At 38.0% G+C, this 16,176-nt stretch overlaps 1 protein-coding gene across 1 annotated transcript in view; it reads right to left on the bottom strand.

The window, feature by feature from the left end:
• The window catches only part of DEPDC4 (DEP domain containing 4), a 31,263-nt gene extending 15,717 nt beyond the window's left edge, over positions 1-15,546 (bottom strand). Inside the window, 7 exon segments of the mRNA XM_044914742.1 lie at positions 6,170-6,315; positions 6,885-6,940; positions 6,942-7,065; positions 7,067-7,091; positions 9,515-9,565; positions 9,568-9,736; positions 15,517-15,546. Coding sequence (XP_044770677.1) covers positions 6,170-6,315; positions 6,885-6,940; positions 6,942-7,065; positions 7,067-7,091; positions 9,515-9,565; positions 9,568-9,736; positions 15,517-15,546 — 601 coding nt within the window.
• Positions 15,547-16,176: the final 630 nt, after the last annotated feature.

The raw sequence follows: 16,176 nt of genomic DNA, 5'->3' as shown, positions 1-16,176 counted from the left end.
TAAAATTAACTTGTATAAAAATGACAGATTTCATGTAAAATGTTGAGTTTCAAGCTTCCCTATAAAAAAATCACAAGATCTCATAAAACATTGGGCTGAATTCAAATGCCTGACCACAGAGAGTTGATATGAATTAGTGGATACCCCTTTTGGATTGGCATGTCATTTCCAGTTCACCACAAACCCTGCCACTCCATTGTACCCCTAATAGTGTGGCAGGGTCTCAGTTACCATTTTCTTGATACTTTCCTGTTGGTTTTACTATAGTAAAAATCAATTTCCCTATACATATTTATATCTCTGTGTTAAGTGGGAAAAGGAAAAATAGCCTGAGAAGGCCATACATTTCAAGCAAAACAATGGTACATATATATTTACATGTTTGATAATTAAGTACTCCCTGGATCTCTGATCTGTCTGGCTCCTAAAGGCATCTCAGTTTGCTACCTTCGAGTTAATGACCAAAAATAAATCAAATTAACAACCTTTTAGTAAAAACATGAGATCATAAATAGCCTCTAATCAATCAGTCCACGTTTGTTAGTACCAAACTTTCGGCATGGCACTGAACAAATGTTAGAAAAAAATACATAAAAACTAGTGGACCTTCAGCAGCCATACCATAAGTAAGGAGGCTAGGATAGCCACTTAGGAAATGGGCAAAGGCAAATTTTATGAAGTCACCGAGAAATACAAGTAGATATATTATAAGTAAGTCCAAATCTGGAAAAAAGAGTATTCAGCAAGAGCATCAAGGCAGAACATTAATTTATTAGACAAATATTTATTGAGACCTATTTTGTGCTTGGCACTGTTCTAGGTACCAAGGATATAATGGTAACCCAAACAGGCAAAAATCCTTGCCTTAATGGAGCTTATATTCTATGGCGGGGAGGGGGACATTAAACAAACAAACAAACAAACAAAAAGTGAAATATGTACTGTGTTTGTTAGTGGTAAGTTCTATGGAGAGAAATTGAGCAGAAAAGAAGAGAAGCAGTGCAAGATGGGATAGTATTGTAATTTTAAATAAGATGTGCAGGAACTATCATTGGGAAGATGATATTTAAACAAGAACCTGAAGGAGACAGAGCAGAGAACTGTGCATGTCTAGAACATACTAGCCCAGTGCAGTGATGATAAACAGAATACCTAGTTCTGTGTAGAGAAATCAAACTCAAGATGGATATATTTTTTTAAAGATTTATTTATTTATTTGAGAGAGAGAGCAGGGGGGTTTGGGGGGAGGGGCAGATGGAGAGGGAGAAGGACAAGCTGACTCCCCACTGAGGACAGAACCCAACACGGGGCTAGATCCCAGGACCCTGAGATCATGACCTGAGCCAAAATCAAGAGTTGGCCGCTTAACCGACTGTACTACCCAGGCCCCCCCCAAACTCAAGAAGGATATTGTGGCAACACATACCATCACCATGGTTATCTTTATGAAGCACGTCATCCTCAGTGATCATTGTGCTGAGTGGAGGATACAAGGGGGGATAGACTCTGCATTTGATGAATGTACAATCTATCCAGTGTTTAGGATAGCCTATATACATACATATATATGTGCATATAGGTATGTATGTATAGAATGTATATATAAAAAGAAAATATTTATTCAATGAGGAGACTGTACTTGCACCATTCATCCATTAAACATTTACACACCTTCCAACAGCTAGGCCCTGTGCCATTCAATGGGGATACAATGGTGAACAAGAAAAGGACTGTCCCTAAGTACCTCACACTCTAGTGGGAATAAAGACAAGTAAGTAAACAGGCAATTTCATTAAGTGTGCAAATGTTTTGGTAGGAGGAGTACAGTGTGTTCAGTAGGATGCAAACTTTGTTTCCACTGAGGAAACCTTTGTCCAAACATATTCTGGAAGTCAAGTAAAACATATTAACAGTGGAGTTGCTCTAGCTGATACAGGCATTCCTGAGACCTACCCCGAGAGATGAGGGAGAGGTTCTATTCTGCACCCTAACATTTCTAAAACAACACATGAAATATTAGTCATGATATTATTAGTAAAAAACCAAATAACTGTAAAAAGCAAACAAATGTCAGCAAAGGTGGTTCACCTTAACTGTTCATGCCAAACAGATGCAAATTTGCAGTGAAACCTGCAGGGATCACACTGCTTTACCCCTGCTGGCAGTCCTCAACTCAAGTGAAGTAGTTTCTACAGTTATTTGGAAATTAAGAAATGGCTTTTCTCAAAAATAGAGGAACTAATACTTCTATTTCTTGGATGAAATTTATATAGGTGCGTTGCCAATTGCATACCTTTAACCAGCCTTTCTTTTTTTTTAAATAAGTTCTACACCCAACATGGGGCTTGAACTTACAACCCTGAGATCAAGAGTCACATGCTTTATTTATTTATTTATTTTTTTAGATTATTTATTTATTTACTTATTTGAAAGAGCGAGCACGAATGAGAGCCCGAGTAGGAGGGGAGGGTCAGAGGGAGAGAGAGAAGCAGACTCCCCACTGAGCAGGGTGCCCAATGAGGGGGGCTCTATCCCAAGACCCCAGGATCATGACCTGAGCCAAATGCAGATGCTTAACCAACTGAGCCACCCAGGCGCCCTAAGAGTCACATGCTCTTATCAACAATAGCCAAATTATGGAAAGAGCCCAAATGTCCATTGACCAATGAATGGGTAAAGAAGAGGTGGTATACAGATGCAATGGAATATTACTCAGCCATCAAAAAGAATGAAATCTTGGGGCGCCTGGGTGGCTCAGTCGTTAAGCGTCTGCCTTCGGCTCAGGTCATGATCCCAGGGTCCTGGGATCGAGCCCTGCATCGGGCTCCCTGCTCCGCGGGAAGCCTGCTTCTCCCTCTCCCATTCCCCCTGCTTGTGTTCCCTCTCTGGCTGTGTCTCTCTCTGTTAAATAAATAAATAAAATCTTTAAAAAAAAAAAAAAGAATGAAATCTTGCCATTTGCAACAGTGTGGGTGGAGCTAGAGAGTATTATGCTAAGTGAAATGAGTCGGAGAAAGACAAATACCATATGATTTCACTCATATGTGTAATTTGAGAAACAAAACAGATGAATGTGGGGGAAAGAGAAAAAAGAGAGGTAAACCATAAGAGAGACTCCTAACTATAGAGAACAAACTGAGGGTTGCTGGAGGGGAGGTGGGTGGGGGGGATGGGCTAAATATGTGATGGATATTAAGGAGGGCACTTATTGTGATGAGCACTGGGTGTTATATGCAAGTGTTAAAACACTAAATTCTTCTCTGAAACTAATATACTATATGTTAACTAACTAGAATTTAAATAAAAACTTGAAACATAAAAAAAAAGTCACATGCTCTGCCAACTGAGCCAGCCTGGACCTCTAACCAGTCATGTTTTGCCAAATAGAAAGTGGCTTAAATGTTCTTGTTGGCCAGCTAATTATTTAATTTTATTAAGCCAGATAGTGTCTATATTGTTTTATTCCTAATTTTATGTCTGTTAATATGTCTGATGGGGTTGTTTTGTGCTTGAGGATCACAGAAAAATCAGATTTCAGTGGATAACAACAACAGCGAAAACTCCATTCATGCCTGATTTGTTAGAAATTGGAGAAACTTCCGAATGTACTTTCTCCAAAAAATTTTGGTTTGAAAATTTATTTTCTAAGCAAGTGAGTTTTTTTTTTTTTGCATTAAATACAAGAGCAGTCAGTCAATTTTAAAGTTAGTTCTCTTTTGCAAGCCTTTTTACAAACAAAAACGAAGAACAACAACAAAAAACCCCCAAACTACTAGATTTAAAAGGCTTTTGAAGATAAAGAGATTTCTTATTAGTAACCTATTAAAAACTCCTCTGAAAACTATGCTTTTGTTAGAAAGAATAACTAAAATAATTTTTGTTTTTCTATTCTGAAGGCTGACACATTCAGTTGTGACAAAGAGCAAACATACCAAATACATTTCACTCATTCTCATTTCATGTTAACAATACTTTGCTGCAACAATAATGATAAAACACTGATAAAAATATGGAAATCTAAGTCTGAATCTTGTTGTCATTAGTTAAGTGTGGAAACTTGGCAAATTATCTAATTTCTCTGTTTCCTTATCTGTAAAATAATCAGTCTAAACTAAAGCAGTGTTTCCCAGACTTGGCTGATCTTTGTTTTAATATAAAAACTCTCTTCTTAATTTTGACAAATCTTAATAGTTTATTCTTTTGTGACTTAATGCTTAAAATTACTGGCTAAATGCAATAGTATTAAATTTACACATATTCCTCCTAATTTCATCTAACATTTTCTGTTAAACATATCACATATAAAAGAGTATATAAAAGCATATGTACCACTTAAAGTATTTTGGGAGGGCCTGGGTGGCTCAGTCGGTTGAGCGTCTGACTCTTGGTTTTGGCTCGGGTAGTGATCTCAGGGTCGTGGGATTGCGTGGACTCTGCACTCAGTGCCAAGTCAGCTTGAGATTCTCTCCCTTTCCATCTGCCCCTTCCACCACTTGAGCTCTCGCTCTCTTTAAAATAAATAAAATAAAAAAATAAAGTGGGAGATATATATTAGGGAGGGAAGAGACCTAAAACACCATTCTCCTCTGTAGAAAATTAATAGATGTACCTAAAACTGAAAGATCGTGAGATGGCATTATAAGCATGCTATTTAGAAATATGAGATACAAGTTGTAAATTGTCTCGGGGAGGGGAGGGGAAATGAGTGAGAGGAGAAGGGTAGGGAACTCCTAGTTTTCATTAATAAAACCTGTAGGACTATTTGAATGTTTCACATTCAATAATAATAACATTTCAAAACGTACATCAGAATGCCAGCTTTCTTTTCCTACTGTGTCTTAAGTATTTATTTATCCTTCTGAGTCTCAGTTTCCCTAACTATGAAATGAGAGTTTTAACCCTTACTTTACAGACCTATTGTTAGATTATAAATAATACATACAAAATGCATAATAGATTGCTTAGCAAGGGAAAGGCCCAGTAACTGGAAACTATTTTTATTAACATATTTACTGATAAATTACACCCATCTTTAGTTAAGAATTTTTAGAGGTACCCTTTATCCTCAAGGGTAAATGATGGGACAACTTTTTTTTTTTATTTGTAGTAGATAAGAATCACTTTTGCTTGGCTCCTCTTCTTCTGAGTGTCTATTAGTATTCCTCAGAGTTCTCTTCTAGTCTCACTTCTCTTCTTATTGCCCTTTCTTTGGGCACTTTGTCTTTCCCTTATCACACTTCTCCTAATTATTGTTATCTTTTGCTCTTCCAAGGTGCAAATCATTCTTGTCTTGCTTCTGTAATGGTTTGACCAAATACAGTAAAAGATGCAACCATTAATGAATTATGTATGCATCCCTCTTAACTGCCCTGGGTATGGGGCTCTTCTTTCCACCTTTAGTGGCATCATAAGGAGAAAACCACAAGTAGATGAAGTAAATATTAAAGAGAAGTAGAGCAACAGATTGCTTAGTTTGTCCTGAAAGGTAAAGGGTAGGGAGATGTTTGGGAAGGGTTGTAGAAGATGGTCTTGGATTATAAATAGTAAGGACTGGTAATGAGTCTACATGTCTTTTTTCTGGTAGTATGGATTATAGCACCTCAGTTAATCTGATCATGGTCATTGTAAAAAACAAATGTTATTGGATCTATGTTGCCTCATCTGTCTTGTGTGATATAATGTAGACGTAGAAGGAAACGCTAATAGAGGTGTAGAGAATCAGTACACCAAATACACTACTTTTATCATATTTGAAAAGTCAATTTTTGGAGACAGTAAAGAGATCAGTGGTTACCAGCAGTTAGGCGGAAGGAAAAAAAGATAAGTGAAGCAGAGAGGATTTTTAGGGCAATGAAACTATTCTGTATGATTCTATTGGCGGGTACATGTCATTATACATTTGTCAAAACCCGTATAATATACAACACGAAGAGTGAACACTAGTGTATACTATAGGCTTTGGGTGATAATGATGTAGCAAAGTAAGTTCACAGATTTTAACAAATATATCACTTTGGTACAGGATGTTGATACCTATGGGGGCAGGGGATACATGGGAACTCTACTTTCTGCTCAATTTTTTTGTGAACCTAAAACTGTTCTAAAAATAATTTAAAAAATCAGTTCTTCCTTACAAAGTTCTGGAAAAAATAATGAAAACTGAAATTACCTTTTTTTGAAAGTGAGAGAACAGGTTTATCAACTATGATATTTGGAGGTAAAGCCATATTCCTACTCATTGTATGAATAGGTTCCTCTATTCTTTCCTCACCAATCTCTTGTGCTAGAGGATTTGAAATCATTTCATCTCCTGGTCTGTTAAGAAATAATATGTGGACTTTCCTATTATATTATATGTGGGATCAAATTTCAAATATACATTTTAACTTATTAAAACTTATTTAGACATTCCCTATTTCCACAAAGGATTTCAGGGAGCTTACAATAAAAAACACAAGTAATAAATTTATTAGATAATAGAATGTCACCAGAAGAGGACAAATTAGGATTGTAAATAAAAGAAAGAATATATACTAATTCTAAAGTTAACATGATTACTATGATGTAATAGAAAATTTTTACTGTGAGTTTCCAGATAACCTTGGCTATTTTTACTTTGGCTAAGTCACTTTCAAAATTATAAAGCATATAATTCATCGAAGAAGATACAAGTTCTTCCTTGTATAAATTCTGAAAAAAATTTATGTGGTAATGTCTTCCATAATGGTTTTATAGCAAACACAGACATGGATTAATTTTCACATGGCTTTTCTTTTATTGGCTTCTGAATAAAACTGAAAGCATAATATTTAAGTTGAGCTCAATGAAGTCTGTTCTGTCGGAGTCTAAACACAATATATTACAGTATATTGGCTAACACTAACCTTAAAGATTCCTTTGCTTTTATTTCATCAGTTAACCCATTCCCAGAATCCTTTTCTTCTTTTGCAAAAAATATAAGGTGATTTATTGTCTAGAAAACTGTAGAGACTACTGTTTGAATCTTCAAATTCTAATTCCTTTTCATTTTTCAATAGCTTCATTCCTACTAATTCAAATGCTTTGATTCATTAGAACATGGCAAAGACAAACTCCTTTGAGAGAGGTGTCATCGCACCTACTTAGGCATGTATTTTGCGTAAGATGACTTAATACTACATCAACAGCAACAGAACCAGTAAAATAGTCTTTGTATGTTCATAAATGATGTCTCCTTTTTATTTCCACTTGAGTCTGAAGGGAGTGAATAATACCACCCCATAACTGATTGAAAAGGACCAGAGCATCCTGAAAAGAAAAAAAATTAAACATATTTCTTACAAATTTAGATCACACAAAAATATGTAGGTTTCCTAGTTTTGACAACCTTATGCTTTTATATGGCGTATCTGTTGCCAGTGTCTCTCTTAAGTTTCTTCTCCTCTCATCTTATGTAAACCATAATCTATTTACTAAGACTGCACCATGTTTGTCTGCCAATAAAAACAGAGTAAACCCAGGAACTTGCTTCACTGATATGAAATATATTATTGTGTGAATTTATACACCCTTAGTGTTACATGATTAACTACTAGCTACACTTAATCTTGAAGAATATTATTTTAGGGCATATTTAAAAGGAATGCACGCACACATTGGAGTCTTGATTGTTAGAATTGTGGCTTCATGAGGCTTTTTGCTTTTTCTTTCTTCTTTTTGCCTTTCTTGACCAATGGCAAGCTCTTATGAAAGAGATCTAGGTCAAGGAGCTGAACAAAACTAATCAATTTATCTGCCAGTTGTTCTGTAAGGAAAAGTTTGTGAGGCATAATGAGAACCTGAAAACAATAAAAATATTCATCATCTGGGAACATTTAAATAAATTATGTCATAGCCTTCCTGTGGAATATTAAACAGCCAATTTGGAAGAATGAGATTTATAGCATGGAAGGATTTCATTAAGTAGGAAAAACAAAACAAAAATGAAGAGCAAGTAGAAAATGTATATACTATCATCTTAGTTATATAAAAATGAATTCCTGAATTATACACAAATATATGTAAATAAAAAGAAAGGTCTAGAAGGCTAACTTTCAAACAATTAACCTTTGTGTTCACTTTTTATTATATATATTTGTGAACTTTTTAATATACATATATACATTTTTTCAATTAATTGGAGACAGTAAAATTTTTTCATTGATATATATATAATTCACATACCACAAATTCACCTTTATTTTTTAAATTTATTTTTAAATTATTTTTTTAAAGATTTTTAAAATTTATTTGAGAGAGAGAGAGAGAGGGAGTGTGAGAAAGAGCATGAGCAATGGGGAGAGGGAGAAGCAGGCTTCCCAATGAGCAGGGAGCCCAAGGTGAGACTGGATCCCAGGACCCTGGGATCATCACCTGAGCCGAAGGCAGCCGCTTAACCAACTGAGGTACTCAGGGGTCCCTATTTTTAAATTATTATTATTTTTTTAGTAGGCTCTATGCCCAAGGTGGGGCATGTGAATTCATGACCCCATGATCAAGAGTCACCTGTTCTAACAACCAGGCACCCCAGAATTCACCCTTTTCTAATGTAGAATTCAATAGTTTTTTTTTAGTACACTCACAAAGTTGTGCAACCATCACTATTATTTAATTTCAGATCATTTCATCATTTCAAAAAGAAACCCATACATTAGCAGCCACTCCTCATTCTTCTCTACCCCAGTGAATTTTTAATTAAACAATTTTAAGAATAAGGGAATCAGTTGAAACATCTAGACTGTTGTTTCTAGGTCTTTTGTTATTAGAATCCAAGAATTTAAGCTCTCTCCTCCTTTGACTGGAAAGGGGATGCCCAATTTTACATAATGTTCTGATGTTATGACAAAATGACAGAAATAAAAGCCCCATCACCTTCAAATGTCTTTCGTAACAGAAACTGTCCATCTGTTTATCCTTGAAATATTAGCCGAAGACCCTGTGAATCGTGCGGAGACAGGAGTAAGGGGTAGAGGGTGAGGAGTGAAAAGGGAGGAATTAGAGGAGGAGGCGAGGGAGTGATGGGCGAGTGGGTAAGAGGGTAGGATGGAGTGGGGTGGAAAAGGCTGAGTCTATGATCGGTGCAGACAAGGGTATGACCATCTGTGTCTCTAACCTTCACTGAACAAGTAGGCTGGGTTAAGGATATGATTCTCATGCTTGCCACCTCGTCCTTTAACCCTTTGTTGTTCTAAGCGTAGCCTGCCGACCAGCAGCATTGGCATCATCTGGGCACTTATTAGAAAGGCAGAGTATCAGACCCTATTCCTGAATCCAAAGTGCATTTTAACAAAGTCCTCAGATGATTCGTGTGCATATCAATGTTTGTGAAGCACTGCCTTCCTGAACAGCCCAGAGAGAGTAGCTCGGGAAAAAGCGGAGTACGATTCTTCACCCAGGACAAGGAGGGCAGGTAGGCTGGGAAAGGGCCAAGCCCAAACCACCCGCTTCTGAGGGCTGCCCTTCCCTTCAGGACACATTTGGTTAGGATCTATAGGGCTCTCTGTCCTCTTTTTCCGGCAGAAGGCACTGTTACGGCTCACAAAACTCTGCCAGCTCGGTCGGGCCCGGGAAGCCGGCTCTGGCGGCCAAGGATACCGAACCGCGGGGTCGAAAAAACCGCCACCAACTCGCGCTCCGGCCCCTCCCCTGACTCGTAACCCCGCCCCCGAGTACCAGGTTGGGGCGGGGCCCAGGGCGCATAGGCCCGCCCCTTCCGAACCTGCCGGAAGTGACGTCATGCCCAGACCGGCCGGTCTTTAGGTCTTTTCCCCCCTCCCGTACTCTTCTTCCCCAGTCCCTCCCCTCCCCTCTCCCTTCCCTCCTCCGCCTCCTGCCTTTGAGGCCGCTCGGATGCAGGAGGCTATGGAGTAAGCCGGCGGCAGCGGCCAGGCTCTGAGGCTGAGCAGGTGCAGCTAGGAAGTGTTTGGGGGGGGGGGGCGGGGGAAACAAGCCCCAGCACCGCCCCTCCCGGGAAAGAGGGGAAGAGGTGAGTGACCGCCCACGGGCACCGGGCGATCTCCTTCACCTGCTACACTCCCTCCTGGGCTCTTAAGGCTAGCGAGGAGGGAATGGGGAAGGACCCGCACCCGAGGTAGGCCTTCCCAAGGCCCTTAGAGCTGGTGACTGTTGCCTGGTGACGGGCCTGCCGGCTGCGGGCCGGGACGGTGGGCGCCCGCGCGAAGCCGGGCTGGGGGAGCGGCGAGCTCCGGGGAGCAGATCCGAGAGGCCCGAGTCCCCCAAAGAGGCCTTGAGGCGACGGGAGACCAGGGCCGGAGTCATCTGCGGGAGGGAGAGCCCTTCTCTCAGGCCCTGGAGCTCGGGTTTCCGCGGTGGAGATCTCGGTTCCCTTTTGGGAAATTGGACACTACTCCGCGACTGGGTGAGACAGCTCGTCAGTTCTGAGGTCTGCACCTGATTACCTGGGTTACCGAACAGCGCTCTGCCGCCAGGCGTCCTTTTCAGACAGTAGCTATAGTTCCGGAACGGAAGGTTATTGTGTGTGAGGTGGGTGGGGCAGGTGTTTTGTGAAGACTAACACCTCCCTCGGTGGCTCCTGCACTCTTGTTTTTCTAAGCGGGAGAGAAAGGGTGGAGGAAGGTTTAGAGCGATAAAGCTTGCGAAACTTCTTGGGATCCGACTAAATACGTACCTCTGATCACTGATTAAGGAGACCAATACTGTCAGGTCAACCCCTTATAACAGTCTTCAATGAGACTGGACTCGAGTGACTTAAAAGTGCCATGTCAGTAGTGACTTAAAATTGTAAGTGCAAACTAGTTTTTTGTAGATCAAATTCAGGGATTATTTGTATGATGACTTTTTTTTTTTTTTTGGATTCTGTGAATAATAAGTTTTATCCATTCTGGAAATTTAACATAGTTTAACGAGAACGCTCCAAACCTGTCTGTCACTTTAAAACCCGATCATTTTCTGGTAATGGCTTGAAAGTCAGGTACTTGAAGCTTCCTTCTAGACTTTGCAGGCTTTTTTTGTTTGGCTTCCTGTCTTATTCTTTAATATAAATATTAATGTTAAAGCTTAAAAATGGTTTATCAGCTGAGTATATAAGTAGAATTCTTGAGACCGTATTAGTCATAAAAGACACTTGGAGGATTTTGTAAAGGGAAGGAACCTAGTGGAAGGTAAAAGGTAAGGACCTTCATTCTGTTCAGATCCATTTTACACACATGCCAAAACCTACCTATTCTTTTGTCTCTGAGATCCATAAACACTCAATAAAAACAGACACATTGTACTTCTATACAATAGAATACCTCTGAACAATACCTACTCTTTGAAATTCATTATTTACCCCCCCCAGGTCCTTTTACTGTGCTTAATTCAAGTGACTAGCTTCATCATCCCTTTGTATAGAAGTGTGACATCTTCCTGTCTTGCATGACTCATATTCATCTTTCTTGAAGTCTATTTGCCTCTTGAAAGTGTCCACTCTTCCTTTTCACTACTAGTACTCTAGTTCCAGCCATCATCATCTCTCATCTGAAGTATAACCAGCTTCCTAATTATGGCTTATTTGCATTTACTGCGGCTGGATCTGTAGTTTTCCACACCAGATTGAGTGACTTTTTCAGAAATGCAGAGCTAATCACATTGTCTTCATGTGTAAAGCCCTTCAGTGACTTTCATTGTTTTTAAGAGAAACTAACATCCTTAACCTGTTTGGGTCCCTGGTTACCTTTCCAACCTCATCTCCACAGTGTGTTCTGGCATTCCTTTCTCCCCTAATTACTCTGTTCTTTCTGTTCTGCTTCAAGTACGTGGCTTTTGGTTATGATACTTTCTCTGCTTGGAAATGCACTTCTTTTCCTTTTCATCCAGTTACTACTGCCTGTTCAGTTCAGGGAAGACTTTCCTGGTTAGGAGAGATTCATATAATTATGTTCACATGACACCATTACAGACTTGCCATATTTATTAATAGTTAATAAATTAATGAGATGTTTCTCATGTGATACTGTGTAAGTGCTAAATAAATGTTTGTTAAAGGAATTCGTTCAGTGCTTACTAAATGTCCTAGAAATTATATTAAGCATTTTATGTGTCATCATCCTTAATCCAACAGCCACTTGATATATTTGGGTGGCATGTCCCCCTTCTTATGGATTAGAAATAGTGTTAGGGAGATAGTTGGTGGTCCCAGTGCTAGTACATATTAGAACAGGCATTTGAAATGAGGTTTCCTTGCCACTGAAGATTGTGTACTTAATCACATAACATTTAATTCTCACACTGTGAATCAGAACACCTGGGAAGCTGCTCAAAATACAAATGCCCTGACTGCACTTTATAGATTCTGATTCCAAAGGTCTGAAATAGTAGGTAGGCATCTATGTGATTATCAAGTTGGCCAGTCATTTGGATGTTACTAGATGTATTTAGATGTTCATCAGTGTTTGAAAACCATTGCCTTAGACAACAGTTCAGTGCTTTTTGAGTTTCAGTTTTCACACATTCACTGTATTTCAGATTTTGTATGTTCTTAACGCAAGGAAGAACTGTAGACCTAAGGAAGTGAGCTTAGTGGTCATTCTAATTTCCTACCCAGTTATTCCTTCTCCCCCTTCTCCAGCTGAAGGGGCTGAATAGTGAGATGCTGCCCCAATGCTACTTTTTTTGAAATTATGGTAATTTTAAGAATCTGAGTGAGTTGCTGTAGTAAAAACTACGCTAAGTACGTGGGCATCAAGTGCCAGAAGAGTTGGATGTGATTTCTCCTCAGATCTTATTGTTCAGATTACTAGTTTGATATTTGAGCATATGTTGCCTTATAATTTCTCATGTTACTTTTTTAAGTCTTATGGTACAATGGTCTTAAGTTTGTAAATAGTGATGGAATGTTTTACTTCTTGTTTCTCCTACTGCACCTAGTATGGTGCTTTACATGTAGTAGGTAACCAGTAATTTGTTGAACACATGTGTGCATCACTGTTCATTCCTAAGGCTCTTTAGTGTTTGTGTTTTTCTTAAATAGGTTTGTCTCCTGTAAGTAACCTGTTCTAGCTCAACTGATAATTACTAGATACTTTTTGTAGTTGTAAAGAGAATGGTTGTACTCGGCTGGTGTAATCTGAATAAGATAAAACATGATGGAAACCCAATGTTAACCGTTTTTTTGAAAACTGTATCTTTTTAAAGCTTATAGTATTCTCTGAGTGCTCTCACAAGAAACAAAAATGTATTTCAAGAATATATCTCAGAATCATCTTACTTTAGACGTAAATAGATAAGCACTGCATATGGGAATGTAAGGTACGACATTTTCCCCAAATTTTATGAATCACTTTGCCAAAAGTATTTGTGCCATGTTAATGTAATTCTTATTTTGAATCACAAAATTTCATTTTATGAATACTTAGCTATATAAATCACTGTAAGGTGGTATTCTTTTATTTTCAGGCATTTACATAGAAAGAAATCTCAGACACTTGTGCCTCTTTAAGGAATAAAACAAACTATTTTGAATTCATTGGTATTTATTTGTATTGTTCATTAGTGGTCGGTGTGTATTATTTTGTGCTTATTGAAAGTCTAGTTTCTGCTAGGTGCCATGAGACTAATAAGTACTAAACATAATTTCATTATCAGATGTAATTACAGTAACTGTTTTATTTGCATTACAGTATTTCCATAATACATAAATATATAAATGCAAACTAATTCTACTTTTTAATATTTTATTCTTGGGGAATTAAGGGACTCTTTGCAGTTGTGTTACTTACAAATGCAGGAATTTTTTTAGCATAAATCTGATTTTACTCACTATATTCCTGCTATGTCTAGAGTTTATGAGTAGGCAGAACTGAAGGAATTGCCAATTCCTTTCAGCTACCTGCCATTAGGTGCTGTAACAGTCAACCCACCTTCTGGCAGGTGCATGTAAAATTAAGTTTGCATCAGATTTATCTTCTGGTTCTACCAAAAACCAAGTGATGGCTGAGCCAGATGGTAGAGAGATATAGTCTTGGAATCATAATTAAGTTGTCCCAAATCTTACTTTGACTGAGATTTAGGAGGGAAAGATGATTGACTTTCAAGTAAATTCTGCTAAATGGTGTACAAGGGCAAATGGCTTATATGAATGGACATTTCTGTCATTTATAGCTTTGTCTTTGGAAAAGATGGGCTTTTTTCTTCAACAATCAAGTGAGAATTTGAAAACCTATCATTTTAAGAAAAGATATTTGGACTCACATAAGGTTTCTTTTATGTTGCTAATAATTCAAAATCTCATTTAAGTTCAGGTCTTCTTTTAAAAGTTCTTCCAGTTCATCTGTCTTTAGCCTTCTGTTACTCTCATGATATTCTTGGGTCTCCTTGGCTAATCTTTTTCAAGGTCACAGCCTTAACTGCTGTACTGCTTATAAGCTCATGGTACCCAAAGTTTTGTCTTCAATCAAGACTTCTTTTCTAAGTTTTTGGCCTGTATATCTAAAAACCTACTAGATGTATCTCCATGTGAATGTCATTCAGGAAACTCAACTTCAACATGTCCAAAACTGAATTCTTCCTCTCACAAAACCAAGAGTTATCTCCTCTAAGTCCTGCCTGGATAGATGGCTTCACCCTCCACCTAGACTCTGAAATGGGAGACCTGATTGGGATTCCTAGTTGTGTTCCTTTCCTTTATCTAATTGGTCACTAAGTTCTCTTAGTTCTAATTCGTACTTGTTTCTTACTTTTTCCTTTCTTTTCCTTCCTTACTATTACCTTACTTGAGCAACCTCTCCCTCTGTTAAAATTTAATATGTAATTATAAAATAAATAAATATCCACATAACATCTTTGAAACACCCCCTCTTCCCACCATCTCTTCCCTGTCTTCTCTGTCATTCTAAATTCTAAATTTTCTATATCTATATCTATATCATCTATATCTATATCTATATCTATATCTATATCTATATCTATCTCATCCCTGAACTACGTATTGATGTTCTCTTCAGTCTTGTCATATTCCCTGCTTCCACTCCTAGTATATTTTCATTCTGCTTGATAGAGTGATTGATCTTACTCATGCTTGAAACCCTTCTGTGGCTTATGGCTTGATTGCTTACTACTAATTGCTCTTGGTGATCTGGCTTTTCTGTTTCTTTTGCCATATTTCCCTGTTTCCTCCAGCTTTTATCGGAATTGCTTTGTTTTTACTTTGTCTTTACTTCTATACTTCTCCCATTCTCTGTCTACTTCATTCCTGTTCACCTTTAGAGACATCTGTAGCATTACTGTTTTGCTAAAACCTTCTTCTCTCTGTTCCTGGTTTTTTGTTTGTTTGTTTTGTTGTTGTTGTTGTTCCTGTAAGACTTTATATATATATTTTGTAGATTTTATCACTGTGGGCTAATGCTATGGTTGGTTTACTTCTCTGTCTCTTGCCCCTTTGATGGTAAGATCTCATGGCTTATTTTTCCTTCTTTCTCCCACATTTCTTACATAGTATCAGGTACACAGTGGGTTCTCAATAAATATTAAATAATTTACCAGGTGAATTTCCATGTCTATTCCTACCATGTGTACGCTTTACTGTTGGCTCTGTTTGGATGACAGATGAGCTTCTCAAATTTGAATATTACCTCTGAAAGTATCCTTTGTTTTCATACTGAGCTATTTGTAGTTCTCAAATCACATCATGGTCTTTCTCCCCTACTGTAGCATGGTATGTACCTCTCTGTTAATTGCTGTAAATCTTTGCAGATCTGAGTCCATTGGCTACAGATTAAGTCCCTAAAGAGCAGAAATGTTTCCGTTTACATCTGTATTCCCAGTGTGTATAACTAGTGCATGGCATATAATATGTAGCTACTCAGGCAGAATTAGAGGAATGGATATGTAGGTTTTAAATAGGGTTTTTATGTCCCTTCAGCTCCCCCATCAAAATCAGCAGCAGATGTTCATAGAGAACAACTTGGCATAGCAATAAATATTTTCATAATGCCAATAGCAACATTTTCTAACTGCTCACAGAAATGCAGCATTAAATTAAAAAGGGAGAGTCTCTATTTCTGTTTACAGACAGTTCAAATCTTTCATAGAAGTAGGTCATATTTAAATAAATATAATTTAATTAACAGAGAAAACTGGATACAAACTAGTGCTACCTTAGTCCAGTGACCTTCCAAATAGTTTTGCTTGTGTGTTCTC

Source organism: Neomonachus schauinslandi, chromosome 5, assembly GCF_002201575.2.
Source record: "Neomonachus schauinslandi chromosome 5, ASM220157v2, whole genome shotgun sequence".
In the NCBI taxonomy this organism is placed as follows: Eukaryota; Metazoa; Chordata; class Mammalia; order Carnivora; family Phocidae; genus Neomonachus; species Neomonachus schauinslandi.
This window is presented reverse-complemented; position numbering and strand designations above follow the sequence as displayed.